Source organism: Mus musculus, chromosome 11 (assembly GCF_000001635.26).
Source record: "Mus musculus strain C57BL/6J chromosome 11, GRCm38.p6 C57BL/6J".
Classification (NCBI taxonomy): domain Eukaryota; kingdom Metazoa; phylum Chordata; class Mammalia; order Rodentia; family Muridae; genus Mus; species Mus musculus.
Genome location: NC_000077.6, coordinates 71,194,697 through 71,209,908, shown reverse-complemented (window position 1 = coordinate 71,209,908; position 15,212 = coordinate 71,194,697). Strand labels below are relative to the sequence as shown.

The 15,212-nt window shown below is 43.5% G+C and overlaps 1 protein-coding gene across 9 annotated transcripts in view; it reads left to right on the top strand.

Annotated features, from left to right (window-relative positions):
* The window catches only part of Nlrp1b (NLR family, pyrin domain containing 1B), an 89,941-nt gene that overhangs the window by 32,606 nt on the left and 42,123 nt on the right, over positions 1 to 15,212 (top strand). The window contains exons 4-5 of one of the 9 annotated variants that reach the window (XR_001780037.1): positions 8,496 to 8,761; positions 10,752 to 11,675. The exons of 5 other annotated variants lie outside the window; for them this stretch is intronic. Coding sequence is in view for 3 of the 4 variants with exons in the window: in NM_001162414.1 (NP_001155886.1) it covers positions 8,611 to 8,761 (151 nt within the window). In the remaining variant the exon portion in view is untranslated. Of the gene's footprint in view, positions 1 to 8,452; positions 13,224 to 15,212 lie in introns of those variants that run through there. 3 more of the 9 variants (XM_017314700.1, XM_017314701.1, NM_001162414.1) reach the window with 3 other exon arrangements.

The window sequence follows — 15,212 nt, the reverse complement described above, 5'->3', positions numbered from 1 at the left end:
CTTTTTCCCTTACTGCTTTTAGTATTCTATCTTTATTTAGTGCATTTGATGTTCTGATTATTATGTGTCGGGAGGAATTTCTTTTCTGGTCCAGTCTATTTGGAGTTCTGTAGGCTTCTTGTATGTTCATATGCATCTCATTCTTTAGATTTGGGAAGTTTTCTTCAATAATTTTGTTGAAGATGTTTGCTGGACCTTTGAGTTGAAAATCTTCATTCTCATCCACTCCTATTATCCGTACGTTTGGTCTTCTTATTGTGTCCTGGATTTCCTGGATATTTTGAGTTAGGATCTTTTTGCATTTTCCATTTTCTTTGATTGTTGTGCCGATGTTCTCTATGGAATCTTCTGCACCTGAGATTCTCTCTTCCATCTCTTGTATTCTGTTGCTGATGCTCAAATCTATGGTTCCAGATTTCTTTCCTAGGGTTTCTATCTCTAGTGTTGCCTCGCTTTGAGTTTTCTTTATTGTGTCTACTTCCCTTTTTAGGTCTAGTATGGTTTTGTTCATTTCCATCACCTGTTTGTATGTTTTTTCCTCTTTTTCTGTAAGGACTTCTACCTGTTTGATTGTGTTTTCCTGTTTTTCTTTAAGGACTTGTAACTCTTTAGCAGTGTTCTCCTGTATTTCTTTAAGTGATTTATTAAAGTCCTTCTTGATGTCCTCTACCATCATCATGAGATATGCTTTTAAATCTAGGTCTAGGTTCTCAGGTGTGTTGGGGTTCCCTGGACTGGGCGAAGTGGGTGTGCTGGGTTCTGGTGATGGTGAGTGGTCTTGGTTCCTGTTAGTAAGATTCTTACGTTTACCTTTCGCCATCTGGTAATCTCTGGAGTTAGTAGTTATAGTTGACTCTGTTTAGAGATTGTTCTTCTGGTGATTCTGTTACCGTCTATCAGCAGACCTGGGAGACAGATTCTCTCCTCTGAGTTTCAGTGCTCAGAGCACTCTCTGCTGGCAAGCTCTCTTACAGGGAAGGTGCGCAGATATCTTGTATTTGGGCCTCCTCCTGGCCGAAGAAGAAGGCCCAAAACAGGACCTTTCTCAGACACTGTGTTGCTTTGGCAGTTCCCAGGTGGTACAGACTCTCACCTAAGCAGACTAAATTCCTAAGTTCCTTGGAGTCCCGGGACCAAGATGGCGACCGCTGCTGCTGTGGCTTAGGCCGCCTCCCCAGCCGGGTGGGCACCTGTCCTCCGGTCCGGAAGGTGGCCGGCTGTCCCCGGCCCACACAGGGTGCTGCCTCAGCGCCTCTGTGCTTCTGCCTGTTCCAGAAGCTGTCAGGTTCTCTGGCGCACCCTCTCACCTGTTCAGACTAATTTCCTAAGTTCGGCGGGTCCTGGACCAAGATGGCGACCGCTGCTGCTGTGGCTTAGGTCGCCTCCCCAGCCGGGCGGGCACCTGTCCTCTGGTTCGGAAGGTGGCCGGCTGTCCCCGGCCCACACAGGGTGCTGCCTCAGCGCCTCTGTGCTTCTGCCTGTTCCAGAGGCTGTCAGGTTCTCTGGCGCACCCTCTCACCTGTTCAGACTAATTTCCTAAGTTCGGCGGGTCTCGGACCAAGATCTCAGTACACCATTTTTAATGGGGTTATTTGAATTTCTGGAGTCCAGCTTCTTGAGCATTTTGTATATATTGGATATTAGTCCCCTATCTGATTTAGGATTGGAAAAAAATCCTTTCCCAATCTGTTGGTGGCCTTTTTGTCTTATTGAGAGTATCTTTTGCCTTATAGAAGCTTTACAATTTTATGAGGTCCCATTTGTCAATTCTTGATCTTAGAGCACACTCCATTGCTGTTCTATTCAGGGATTTTTCCCCTGTGCCCATATCTTCAAGGCTTTTCCCCACTTTCTGCTCTATAAGTTTCAGGGTCTCTGGTTTTATGTGGAGTTCTTTGATCTACTTAGACTTGTTCTTTGTTCAAGGAGATAAGAATGGATCAATTCGCATGCTTATACATGATAACTGCCAGTTGTGCAATCATTTGTTGAAAATGCTATCATTTTTCCACTGGATGGTTGTATCTCCATTGTCAAAGATCAAGTGACCACAGGTGTGTGGGTTCATTTCTGGGTCTTCAATTCTATTCCGTTGATCTACCTGTCTCTGTACCAGTACCATGCAGTTTTTATCACAATTGCTCTGTAGTATAGCTTGAGGTCATGCATGGTAATTCCACCAGAAGTTCTTTTATTGTTGAGAATAGTTTTTGCTATCCTATGTTTTTTGTTATTCCAGATGAATGTGCAAACTTCCTTTTCTAACTCTGTGAAGAATTGAGTTGGAATTTTGATGGGGATTGCATTGAATCTGTAGATTGCTTTTGGCAGGATAGCCATTTTGGCTATATTAATCCTGTCAATCCATGAACATAGGAGATCTTTCTGTCTTCTGAGATCTTCTTCAGTTTCTTTCTTCTGAGACTTGAAGTTCTTAAAATACAGATCTTTCACTTCCTTAGTTAGAGTCACACCAAGATATTTTATATTATTAGTGACTATTGTGAAGGGTGTTGTCTCCCTAATTTCTTTCTCAGCCTGTTTATCCTTTGTGTAGAGAAAGGTCACTGATTTGTTTGAGTTAATTTTATATCCAGATACTTCACTGTAGCTTTTTATCAGGTTTAGGAGTTCTCTGGTGGAATTTTTAGGGTCACTTATATGTTCTATCATATCATCTGTAAATAGTGATATTTTGACTTCATCCTTTCCAATTTGTATCCCCTTGATCTCCTTTTGTTGTTAAATTGCTCTGGCTAAGACTTCAAGCACTATATTTAATAGGTAGGGAGAAAGTAGACAGCCTTGTCTACTTCCTGACAAGTGGGATTACTTCCAGTTTCTCGCCATTTAATTTGATGTTGGCTACTGGTTTGCTGTATATTGCTTTTATTATGTTTAGATATGGTCCTTGAACTTTCCAAGACTTTTATCATGAAGGGGTGTTGGATTTTGTCAAATGTTTTCTCGGCATCTAACAAAATGATCCTGTGGCTTTTGTCTTTGAGTTTGTTTATATAGTTGATTACCTTAATAGATTTCTGTATATTAAACCATCCCTGCATCCCTGGGATGAAGCCTACTTGATCATGATGGATGTTTGTTTTCATGTGTTCTTGGATTCAGTTTTCGAGGATTTCACTGAGTATTTTTGCATCCATGTTCATAAGGGAAATTGGTCTGAAGTTCTTTTTCTTTGTTGGGTCTTTATGTGGTTTAGGTATCAGAGTAATTGTGGCTTCATGGAATGAATTGGGTAGAGTACCTTCTGTTTCTATTTGGTGGAATAGTTTGAGGAGAGTTGGAATTAGGTCTTCTTTGAAGGTCTGACAGAATTCTGCACCAAACCCATCTGGTCCTGGGCTTTTTTTGGTTGGGAGACTATTAATGACTGCTTCTACTTATTTAAGGTATATGGGACTGTTTAGATCATTAATCTGATCCTGATTTAACTTTGGTACCTGGTATCTGCTAGAAAATTGTCCATTTCATCCAGGTTTAATAGTTTTGTTGAGTATAGCCTTTTGTAGTAGGATCTAATGATGTCTTGAATTTTCTCGGGTTCCGTTGTTATGCCTCCCTTTTCATTTCTGAATTTGTTAATTAGGATACTGTCCCTGTGCCCCCTAGTTAGTCTGGCTAAGGATTTTTCTATCTTGTTGATTTTCTCAAAGAACCAGCTCCTGGTTTGGCTGATTCTTTGAATAGTTCTTTTTCTTTCTGCTTGGCTGATTTCAGTCCTGAGTCTGATTACTTCCTGTCATTTCTTCGGTGAATTTGCTTCCTTTTGTTCTAGAGCATTTAGGTTTGCTGTCAAGCTACTAGTGTATGCTCTGTCTAGTTTCTTTTTGGCAGCCCTCAGAGCTATGAGTTTTCCTCTTAGGATTGCTTTCTTTGTATTCCATAAATTTGGGTATGTTGTGACTTCATTTTCATTAAACTCTAAAAAGTCTTTAATTTCTTTATTTCTTCTTTGACCAAAGTATCAGTGAGTAGAGTGTTATTCAGATTCCATGTGAATGTTAGCTTTCTATTATTTATGTTGGTATTGAAGATCAGCCTTAGTCCATGGTGATCTGATAGAATGCATGGGATAATTTTAATATTTTTGTATCTGTTGAGGCCTATTTTGTGACTAATTATATGGTCAATTTTGGAAAAGGTACAATGAGGTGCTGAGAAGAAGGTATATTCTTCTGTTTTAGGATAAAATGTTCTGTAGATATCTGTTAAATTCATTTCTTTTATGACTTCTATTAATTTCTTTTTTAATATTTTTATTACATATTTTCCTCAATTACATTTCCAATGCTATCCCAAAAGTCCACGATACCCTCCCCCCCACTTCCCTCCCCACCCATTCCCATTTTTTTTGGCCCTGGCGTTCCCCTGTACTGGGGCATATAAAGTTTGTGTGTCCAATGGGCCTCTCTTTCCAGTGATGGCCGACTAGGCCATCTTTTGATACATATGCAGCTAGAGTCAAGAGCTCCGGGGTACTGGTTAGTTCATAATGTTGTTCCACCTATAGGGTTGCAGATCCCTTTAGCTCCTTGGGTACTTTCTCTAGCTCCTCCATTGGGAGCCCTGTGATCCATCCATTAGCTGACTGTGAGCATCCACTTCTGTGTTTGCTAGGCCCCGGCATAGTCTCACAAGAGACAGCTACATCTGGGTCCTTTCAGCAAAATCTTGCTAGTGTATGCAATGGTGCCAGCGTTTGGAAGCTGATTATGGGGTGGATCCCTGGATATGGCAGTCTCTACATGGTCCATCCTTTCGTCTCAGCTCCAAACTTTGTCTCTGTAACTCCTTCCATGGGTGTTTTGTTCCCAATTCTAAGGAGGGGCATAGTGTCCACACTTCAGTCTTCATTCTTCTTGAGTTTCATTCATTCAGCAAATTGTATCTTATATCTTGGGTATCCTAAGTTTTGGGCTAATATCCACGTATCAGTGAGTACATATTGTGTGAGTTCCTTTGTGAATATGTTACCTCACTCAGGATGATGCCCTCCAGGTCCATCCATTTGACTAAGAATTTCATAAATTCATTCTTTTTAATAGCTGAGTAGTACTCCATTGTGTAAATGTACCACATTTTCTGTATCCATTCCTCTCTTGAGGGGCATCTGGGTTCTTTCCAGCTTCTGGCTATTATAAATAAGGCTGCTATGAACATAGTGGAGCATGTGTCCTTCTTACCGGTTGGAACATCGTCTGGATATATGCCCAGGAGAGGTATTGCTGGATACTCCGGTAGTACTATGTCCAATTTTCTAAGGAACCACCAGACTGATTTCCAGAGTGGTTGTACAAGCCTGCAATCCCACCAACAATGGAGGAGTGTTCCTCTTTCTCCACATCCTCGCCAGCATCTGCTGTCACCTGAATTTTTGATCTTAGCCATTCTGACTGGTGTGAGGTGGAATCTCAGGGTTGTTTTGATTTGCATTTCCCTGATGATTAAGAATGTTGAACATGTTTTCAGGTGCTTCTCTGCCATTTGGTATTCCTCAGGTGAGAATTCTTTGTTCAGTTCTGAGCCCCATTTTTAATGGGGTTATTTGAATTTTCTGGAGTCCACCTTCTTGAGTTCTTTATATATATTGGATATTAGTCCCCTATCCGATTTGGGAGAAAGAGAAACAGAAGGATGTGGGCACAATGAAGAGAAGCAGAACTGGAGAATCGAGGGTAATGTGGAACAGCCTGATGTGAACAGCCAGTGCTGCCCCTGGGACCATGGTGGGGTTCTGTCCAGTGCTGCCTCTGGGGGACCATCAGGATCTATGGTACTTCAGCAGCAGGGATTAATTACCACCAAAATCCAGGCAGAAATCCCTGGTCTGGGCTGATGTCCAGGGACATACTGATGTCTGAGTAGTGCTGTGTAGAACTGGACCTGCCTTCTCCTGGGCCCCAGAGAGAAGAAGACCTGGGGATAACAGAAGAAGAGAACTGAATCTGCCCTTACCCACTTGGAGTTCTCAGGAGAACAGGCCCCAAACATTGTGGTGGTGGTGTTGTATAGCACCAAAGGTATGAGTGTGGAAAGTTGGCCCTGCCATTGTCTCCCCTAAACTGGTATGAATGAGGGAGAGATATTCCCCTTCCCCCTCCAACTCTTCCCTCAGCATCTGAAGCAGACATGAAACCTGGCCCTGGGTTCATGACAGCTGGAGAACTGGCCCTGCTCCAGCACTAGGGAAAAGGGCCACACCTGGCATTGGAGCATTATACAGCTTCCAGTCATATTGGAAGTGAAAGTGAACTGGCCCTTTAGGATATGAGGTGGCCCTGAACTTGTCTGCCTTGCATCAGCTTACATAAGGAGAGATTCCCTTCCATACCCTTACCCCTATAACCAGCAAGAGAACTGGCCCTGTGGTTATACATGTGAGTCACTTGCAGATGAACATGCACACACACACCATATACCTAAAAACAAAGAATATGGTGTTGGTGAGAATCAAAATCTTAAAGTGACATTTAGGAGATTTCAGAAGTAAGAAAAAACAAAAAAGAAGAAGAGAAAAGAAAAGAGAAAGAGAGAGAGAGAGGCAGGGAAGGAGAGAGGGAGGGAGGGAGGGAGGGAGGGAGGGAGGGAGGGAGGGAGGAAGGAAGGAAGGAAGAAAGAAAGAAAGAAAGAAAGAAAGAAAGAAAGAAAGCACAGGATTTGTGGCCTAAAGTGTGTTTACTGAAGTAAATAGCCTGTGGGTGGGTAGGCAACTGAGGAGAGGAAGCAAAGATATGCAGGGCACAAAATCTGGGGGCATCCAGGAGCTATTGCTGACCTGAGACCTATTGGCAAACCTCAAGTCCTACATTAATGGAGGAGGGAACTGAACTCAGACATTAGTCCTGTGGTCAGGGAGGCAGGGCTTCTGCAAACCTGGATGAAGCTCTCAGGTCTGACTCCTCCAGCTCAAGCGTCTGCAGAGACTTAACAGGAAATAACCTGAATAGTGTTTAACTTACATCTGCGCAGGCTCTCTAACGCCCAACTTCCTGATAAGGGTTCAGAGTCTCTTTCACTTTTGAAGAACATTTTCCTAGCTGAGGAGCCTTGTTCAAGGACACACACTCCTGTAGGCTTCGTGAAAGAGTAGGGTAAGTAATGGGACCCAGATTACACCAAGCCACTTAGATGTGGAAAGATAAGGCCTGGCCTCACTCCACAAAGGAGTATGTGGCAGACATGGGGACATCATCTTGAAAAACAGGGCCCAGGGCCCAGGACCCAGGTCTCCAGCCTCTGCTTGGAGAGTCTATAGGCCAGCTCTGATGGATGATAGATTGCTGGATTCACCAGTCTGGTTCATGTGCCTGCTCCTGTCATAGCCTATCCTGCACCCTCCTGTCTACCCTGAATCTGCAGAAATAACTATCCTGAATGATGATGTTCTCAGAGGGAGGGCCAGGGAAGATTAGATAGATAGATAGATAGATAGATAGATAGATAGATAGATAGATAGATAGATGGATGGATGGATGGATGGATGGATGGATGGATGGATAGATAGATAGATAGATAGATAGATAGATAGATAGATAGATAGATAGATAGAGATATATAGTATCATCTATGCTATTTATGGGTGGGGGGAGAGAGCCAAGGTCCCCAGAGAGCTAAGTTAGACAAAGTTAGTGAAGAAAACACAGGATACCTCAACACCTTAGAATTGATAATGACAGATTTCTGACTCAGCTCTTTCCCTGATCTTTCCATTTCTCCTTATCCTCATACTTCATTTTGACCCTGTCCTTTAAAAGTTACACATAAGTTCCTCCTGGAGGTTATCACTGGCGTTAGTCAGTTCACATTAGGACAATGGGTATGATGGGTAAAGGCCTATAGGGTGACCTTTGTTCCATCTCATTGCACAGTTCACAGCCCCCTGAATAATACCTGTTTTCAAATGTTTATCCAGAAGTTAACAAGAGCCATGACATAACTAATCCAGCAGAGCAGACCAAGTTAAAAATCTCTTGAAGCACATGAAGTCCACCCACAACATGCACACCCCTTAACCCCTAGGCATAGGATGGAGCTCCACCTCCATCATCCCCCTCCCACAGGAACCAATCAATAAGAGAACACACAACCCATTCTTTTCATCTGTCCTTAAGGTGAAATAAATAACCTTGATGACCTAAAAGAAGAACCTTAGACAATCTAAGACACCTCAAATCAGTATAACACTAAACACACCTACCTTCAGGAAAGCCAACAGAGCAGCTAGAACATCTGCCAGCATCATTCAGCTGTGAAACTTTAAAGAGCATGTCCACTGTTAAACACTAGTGTCCCAAAGTTCCCTCTTCTGTCCTATGAAGCCCAAACCCCTGGATACACAGTACCCATTACCCAGGAGACACTTGTGTCTCAATTTTTCTGATGAAAGGCTATCTGACCCTGTAGAGATTTGTCTGATTTCATTTATTACCAGGTCTCCTCTATGAGTTCTGATTAAATACCCATTCCCAGAGCAGAAATTTCTGGCCATGACAAGAAGACACTGCTCTCCTGCTTGCAACATCAGAAGAGAGTCTTGAAGAAATAAGAGCACAAACTGCTCAGAGAAACAGTATCTGAGGGCTCTGTACCATGGAAGAATCTCAGTACAAGCAGGAACATAACAAAAAGGTAGCTCAGGATGAAGGTCAAGAGGACAAGGACACCATCTTCGAAACAATAGAAGCTATAGAGGCAAAGCTGATGGAGCTCAAAACCAACCCAGAGAGTACCTTCAATTATGGTAAGTACAAGAGCAACCCCAGCTCATCACTCTGTGGCCCCTTCACCACCACTCCTGCCAAGGTTTCCATGGGCAGGTTAGCCTCCTGTCAAAGTTTACAGGTGCAGGAGAACAGGAAGGCTTTCAGAAGCCCCTAACTGAACTCTACAGTACACTTTGTTCTACAGAAGTACATGCTCAGATTCCCATGTGATGCTCAAAGCCCCTTGGAAGGAGCATCCTGAAGCTCTAGTGGGGAGAATCAGGCATGCAGAGGTCTATAAGAAGGTCATCATAGGGGCTGAGGCAGCTCCAGAGAAGAACAATTAGGGACAGCAACATTAAAAGCCTAGACTTTAGATCTCCAATCTTCCTCAATGTATCCATCTGGTAAAGGTGCATATGAGCATCTGCCTCCTTAGGCTGTAGCACTTGAGTGATAATTCATGTCAAATATTAAACAGCCTGATAGTCAATAATTGCTCAATAATTCTAAGTACAAGACCATGCTATTGTTGCTCTTATTATAGTGTGCAACCCTAAAAGCTCAAAACCACACATGAGGGAGCTGAGATTCAGAAAGGAATAGAGACTCACACAGAGGACCAGACTAGACCTAGGAGGGGTATGTGAACTTCATGGTCCCAAAGAAGGACTGTTTCACAGCAGCATTTATGAATACCTCATTGTCCCCATGTGTCCATGGAGAAGGGTATGAGGGTAAGCATGAAGGACCCCAGCAGTTATCACACCTCTACCCTTGCCTCTCTGACCAACACACAACCACTGTCTCCTTCCCATAGGACGTTCTTCCTCATTACTCAAACTGAGGAAAGGGGAGAGAGAGAGAGAGAGAGAGAGAGAGAGAGAGAGAGAGAGAGAGAGAATAAAGGAAGGGAGGGAGGGAGGAAACAATGGAAGAAAGAAAGAAAAGAAAAAAAGAAAAAAACCCTCAACATGCAGTCCCCTACCTACACACCTCATCAAAGCTATCAAGCTCAGACCTTGAGTCTGGGAGACATTTTCAAATATTAAAGGAGAAATTAATTGAACGCTAACAAGTCTGGATGCAGAAGAAGAAAAGTTTAACTAGCCTGAAGCTGTGGATGAAACTTTGAGACACACACATGTGGTTCTTCCCATGTGAGCTGCACCCCCACTCCTGGTGTGGGTCACTGGGACGAGGAACTCCAATACAAGGCCAGAGCACCAAGGTGGAGAGCTAAGAGTCACAGACTAGAAATGATTCTCCTTGCTCTGTAGCAGTGACTGCATTTACAGGTGGGGAAAATGGAGCCCATGCAGGACAGCAGTGAGCCTAGCCCAAATGACACCCAGAGCTCAGCTCAGAATCTGCTTGGGCACTGAAAATCCTGGGGGTCAGGGAGGTCCTGAAGTTCCAAGAAGGTCATGTCTATTGAGGTGGACCAGAGAAGAGGGTATGCTCCTGCCTCCGCTTCAGCCAGTTTCTTCTACTGAGTTCCCTTATTTCATTTGCAGTTACACATACCATGCCTTTGCCTCCTCCTCTTCGTGAGGATCAAAATAGCCACCTCTCTCCAGTGTACAAAGTCTACAGGGAAATTAACTTTTTAAAGCTCACAGTACATAGACACAGACATAGGGCTGGAATCTAGAACAATCAGTAACTAAGGAGTGGCTTTCTCCTCCTCCATCCACTGCTGCTCTGTGAAAGTCCTGCCTACACCCAACCCTTATCTTTCCTTCAAAGTCCATTCTTCCCATCCCACCTTGAGCTGGCAGAAACACAGATCACAGCCAGCCTGAGCTACACAGTGAAGTCTATTAAAATTATTATCCAGGAGTACTAGTGGCTTATCATGGTATTGGGACGGAAGCAGTTTATACAGGAAAGGCTCACAGATCAAGAGTGGTCCATCAGGGAACAAAAGCCATAGCAACCATGACTGACACGGCTAGTCATATGTGCTAGTTGGGGAAAAGAGACAGATGAATGCTGCTGCTCAACCTACTTTTCCTTTCCTTTCAGTCCAGAACTCCAGCACTAGGAATGATGACCCATACAAATAGAGTGGATCTACCTAATTAATCTAACCCCATCTATCACAAAACGTCCCAGGGATAATTGTTCTGGGTGCTTCTAGATTGTGACATTGACAGTGCTAGCCTGGCACCATCTCACAGGATCATTGTAAGAGTTCAAAGTGTAAGTGTCATAAGCCCTGTGGGAGTTCTGTAACTAGATGCTTCCTCCCTGTCCTTTCTCATTGGGAGAACCTATTCACTCCTTTGCCAAGCTTTTCCAGCCCCAACCCACCAGGGCATGAGTTTCCAGGTGAACTTACCCAATCTTCCAACATCAGAGGGTGTGACTGAGGACTGGAAACCTCAATCCAACCTACCACTAGCAATCAAGAAGGTTCAAGTTGACCTCTGGCTGAAAGTTTAAACTCACTGTCCAGGTGAGATGAGCTCCTTAAGGTGACACAAAAACATGGGCAGAATAAACAGCAAGAACCCAAGAATTGGATAGCCCTAGACAGAACCTTAGAACTCCTGACCCTGGACTCTCACTGTTGGGCCTCACCACTGCTCCCAGGAGGCCCTTGGAATTAAAGTTATTATCTTCCATCATGAGAATACAGCTTGGCTTTCTGAGAAGACAATTGGCAAACAGGAGAATCCATTCCTCATTACTTAGGTGGCCAAGGGGTAATCAGGAGTTTCCTTACCACACCGTTCATGCCAGGCTCAATGCCAGGACTTAACTTACATCATGTTTACGCTTCAATCTCACAACCAACCTTGAGAGAGAGAATACTATTGTCCCATCTTGGGGACAAGGAGGGCAAGGGTTTGAGAGATAAAGGCTCACAGTTGAAGAACAGTTGCTTTCCTTCACTGTCATGATTCAAACCCATTTTTGTAAATACACATTTATTAATTAATTGAACTAATTGTTCTTTTTTACTTTTTATTTACTCTTCTCTCTTACAACACATTCTGGCCACAGCTTCCTCAGACTCCATTCCCCCTAATTCCCTCCCACACCTCCACATCTCCCTCCCAATCCATTCCTGCTCCATTTCCCCTCAGAGAGAAGTAAGCTTTTCAGGAATATCAACTGAACACAGCATTCAAGATGAAATGAACCAGGCACAATCCCTCATGTCAAGGCTGACCAAGAAAACCCTGTATGAAGAACAGGGTTCCAAAACAGACAATAATCAAAGACATTGCCTCTCCAACTGTTTGTAGTCCCAGAAAAATACCAAACCAAACAACCACAGCATGTATGCAGAGGACATAGTTTAGACCCATGCAGGCCCCATGACTGTCACTTCAATCTCTGTGAGACTCTGTGAGCCCTGATTAGTTGATTGTGTTTCATAGGCTCTGATCATCTGTTGTCCTTAAACCCACAAGCACCTACCATCCTTTCTCTCCCTTTTCCAAGGGGTTCCCCAAGCTCCATCTAGAAATCCTGCACCTGCAGTCTCACTTCTGGACCATGACACTGCTCCCAAGAGGCCCCTGGAATTAAGAGCAGTGTCCTTGCCCTTATGTCTGCCTGTGGGTCTCTGTATTTTCTCCCATCAACTTCAAGAGGAAAACTCTCTGATGGTGATGGAGCTAAGGCAGCAACCTCTGAGTACAACAGAATATCATTAGGAATCATTTCATTGACATAGTATTGTTGTTCCATCGTGTTTGGTTCTAGCCTAGGTCTCTAGGCCATCATGATTCCAATTCCTGGCCATCCAGGCCCTGTAGGCATGAGCTTCCTCTTTGGCCAGGGCCTTAAGTTAGAAATTCATTGAATGGCCACTCCCTCAAGCATATTTTGCATATACAACAGCTTGTGGGACAAAGGTTTTGTGAGTGGGTTGGTTTCCCAGTCCTACAACTGGAAGATTTGCCTCCTTAAAAAAACGAATAATGGACTTTTGCAGCCAGAGGATAGGGATCTGCCCAGTGGGCTCAGGAGTGCTTTGCCTGAGCATCGGCAGCAGACATCTTGGTTACAGGAACCCGCCTAGTGTATCCTGCACAGGTGAGAGTACGAAATACAGAAGCTAAAAGCTTCTGGGACAGGCGGGAACCACAGAGCTTCTAAGGCAGCCCCCTTTTCCGGCCCCAGGCAGCGCTTTGCCTGAGCATCGGCAGCAGACATCTTGAGACATCTTGGTTCCGGGATCCCTCCGAGTGTATCCTGCACAGCTCCAGAGAATACCAGATGGCGAAAGGCAAACGAAAGAATCCTACTAACAGAAATCAAGACCACTCACCATCATCAGAACGCAGCACTCCCACCCCACCTAGTCCTGGGCACCCCAACACAACCGAAAAGCTAGACCCGGATTTAAAAGCATATCTCATGATGATGGTAGAGGACATCAAGAAGGACTTTCATAACTCACTTAAAGGAATTCAGGAGAAAACTGCTAATGAGTTACAAGTCCTAAAAAAAAAAAAAAAAAAAAAAAAAAAAAAAAAAAAACAGGAAAACACAACCAAACAGGTAGAAGTCCTTAAAGAAAAACAAGAAAACACATCCAAACAGGTGATGGAAATGAAAAAAACCTTACTAGACCTAAAAAAGGAAGTAGACACAATAAAGAAAGCCCAAAGTGAGGCAACGCTGGAGATAGAAATCCTAGGAAAGAAATCTGGAACCATAGATGCCAGCATCAGCAACAGAATACAAGAGATGGAAGAGATTAAAAATTCAGGTGACAGCAGATGCTGGCGTGGATGTGGAGAAAGAGGAACACTCCTCCATTGTTGGTGGGATTGCAGGCTTGTACAACCACTCTGGAAATCAGTCTGGCGGTTCCTCAGAAAATTGGACATAGTGCTACCGGAGGATCCAGCAATAACTCTCCTGGGCATATATCCAGAAGATGCCCCAACTGGTAAGAAGGACACATGCTCCACTATGTTCATAGCAGCCTTATTTATAATAGCCAACAGCTGGAAAGAACCCAGATGCCCCTCAACAGAGGAATGGATACAGAAAATGTGGTACATCTACACAATGGAGTACTACTCAGCTATTAAAAAGAATGAATTTATGAAATTCCTAGCCAAATGGATGGACCTGGAGGGCATCATCCTGAGTGAGGTAACACATTCACAAAGGAACTCACACAATATGTACTCACTGATAAGTGGATATTAGCCCCAAACCTAGGATACCCAAGATATAACATACAATTTGCTAAACACATGAAACTCAAGAAGAATGAAGACTGAAGTGTGGACACTATGCCCCTCCTTAGAATTGGGAACAAAACACCCATGGAAGGAGTTACAGAGACAAAGTTTGGAGCTAAGATGAAAGGATGGACCATGTAGAGACTGCCATATCCAGGTATCCACCCCATAATCAGCATCCAAACGCTGACACCATTGCATACACTAGCAAGATTTTATCGAAAGGACCCAGATGTAGCTGTCTCTTGTGAGACTATGTCGGGGCCTAGCAAACACAGAAGTGGATGCTCACAGTCAGCTAATGGATGGATCACAGGGCTCCCAATGGAGGACCTAGAGGAAGTAGCCAAGGAGCTAAAGGGATCTGCAACCCTATAGGTGGAACAACATTATGAACTAACCAGTACCCCGGAACTCTTGACTCTAGCTGCATATGTATCAAAAGATGGCCTAATTGGCCATCACTGGAAAGAGAGGCCCATTGGACATGCAAACTTTATATGCCCCAGTACAGGGGAACGCCAGGGCCAAAAAGGGGGAGTAGGTGGGTAGGGAAGTGGGGGTGGGTGGGTATGGGGGACTTTTGGTATAGCATTGGAAATGTAAATGAGCTAAATACCTAATTAAAAATGGGAAAAAAAAGAGATGGAAGAGAGAATCTCAGGTGCAGAAGATTCCATAAGAACATCAAAGAAAATACAAAATGCAGAAGGATCCTAACTAAAAACATCCAGAAAATACAGGACACAATGAGAAGACCAACCCTACAGATAATAGGAGTTGATGAGAAAGATTTTCAACTTAAAAGGCCAGCAAATATCTTCAACAAAATTATGGAAGAAAACTTCCCAAACCTAAAGAATGACATGCCCATGAACATACAAGAAGCCTACAGAACTCCAAATAGACTGGACCAGAAAAGAAATTTCTCCTGACACATAGTAATCAGAACAACAAATGCACTAAATAAAGAGAGAATATTAAAAGCAGTAAGGGAGAAAGGTCAAGTAACATATAAAGGCAGGCCTATCAGAATTACACCAGACTTTTCACCAGAGACTATGAAAGCCAGAAGTGCCTGGACAGATGTTATACAGACACTAAGAGAACACAAAAGCCAGCCCAGGCTACTATACCTGGCCAAACTCTCAATTACCATAGATGGAGAAACCAAAGTATTCCACGACAAAACCAAATTCACACATTATCTTTCCAGGAATCCAGCCCTTCAAAGGATAATAACAGAAAAAAAAACAATATGAGGACGGAAACC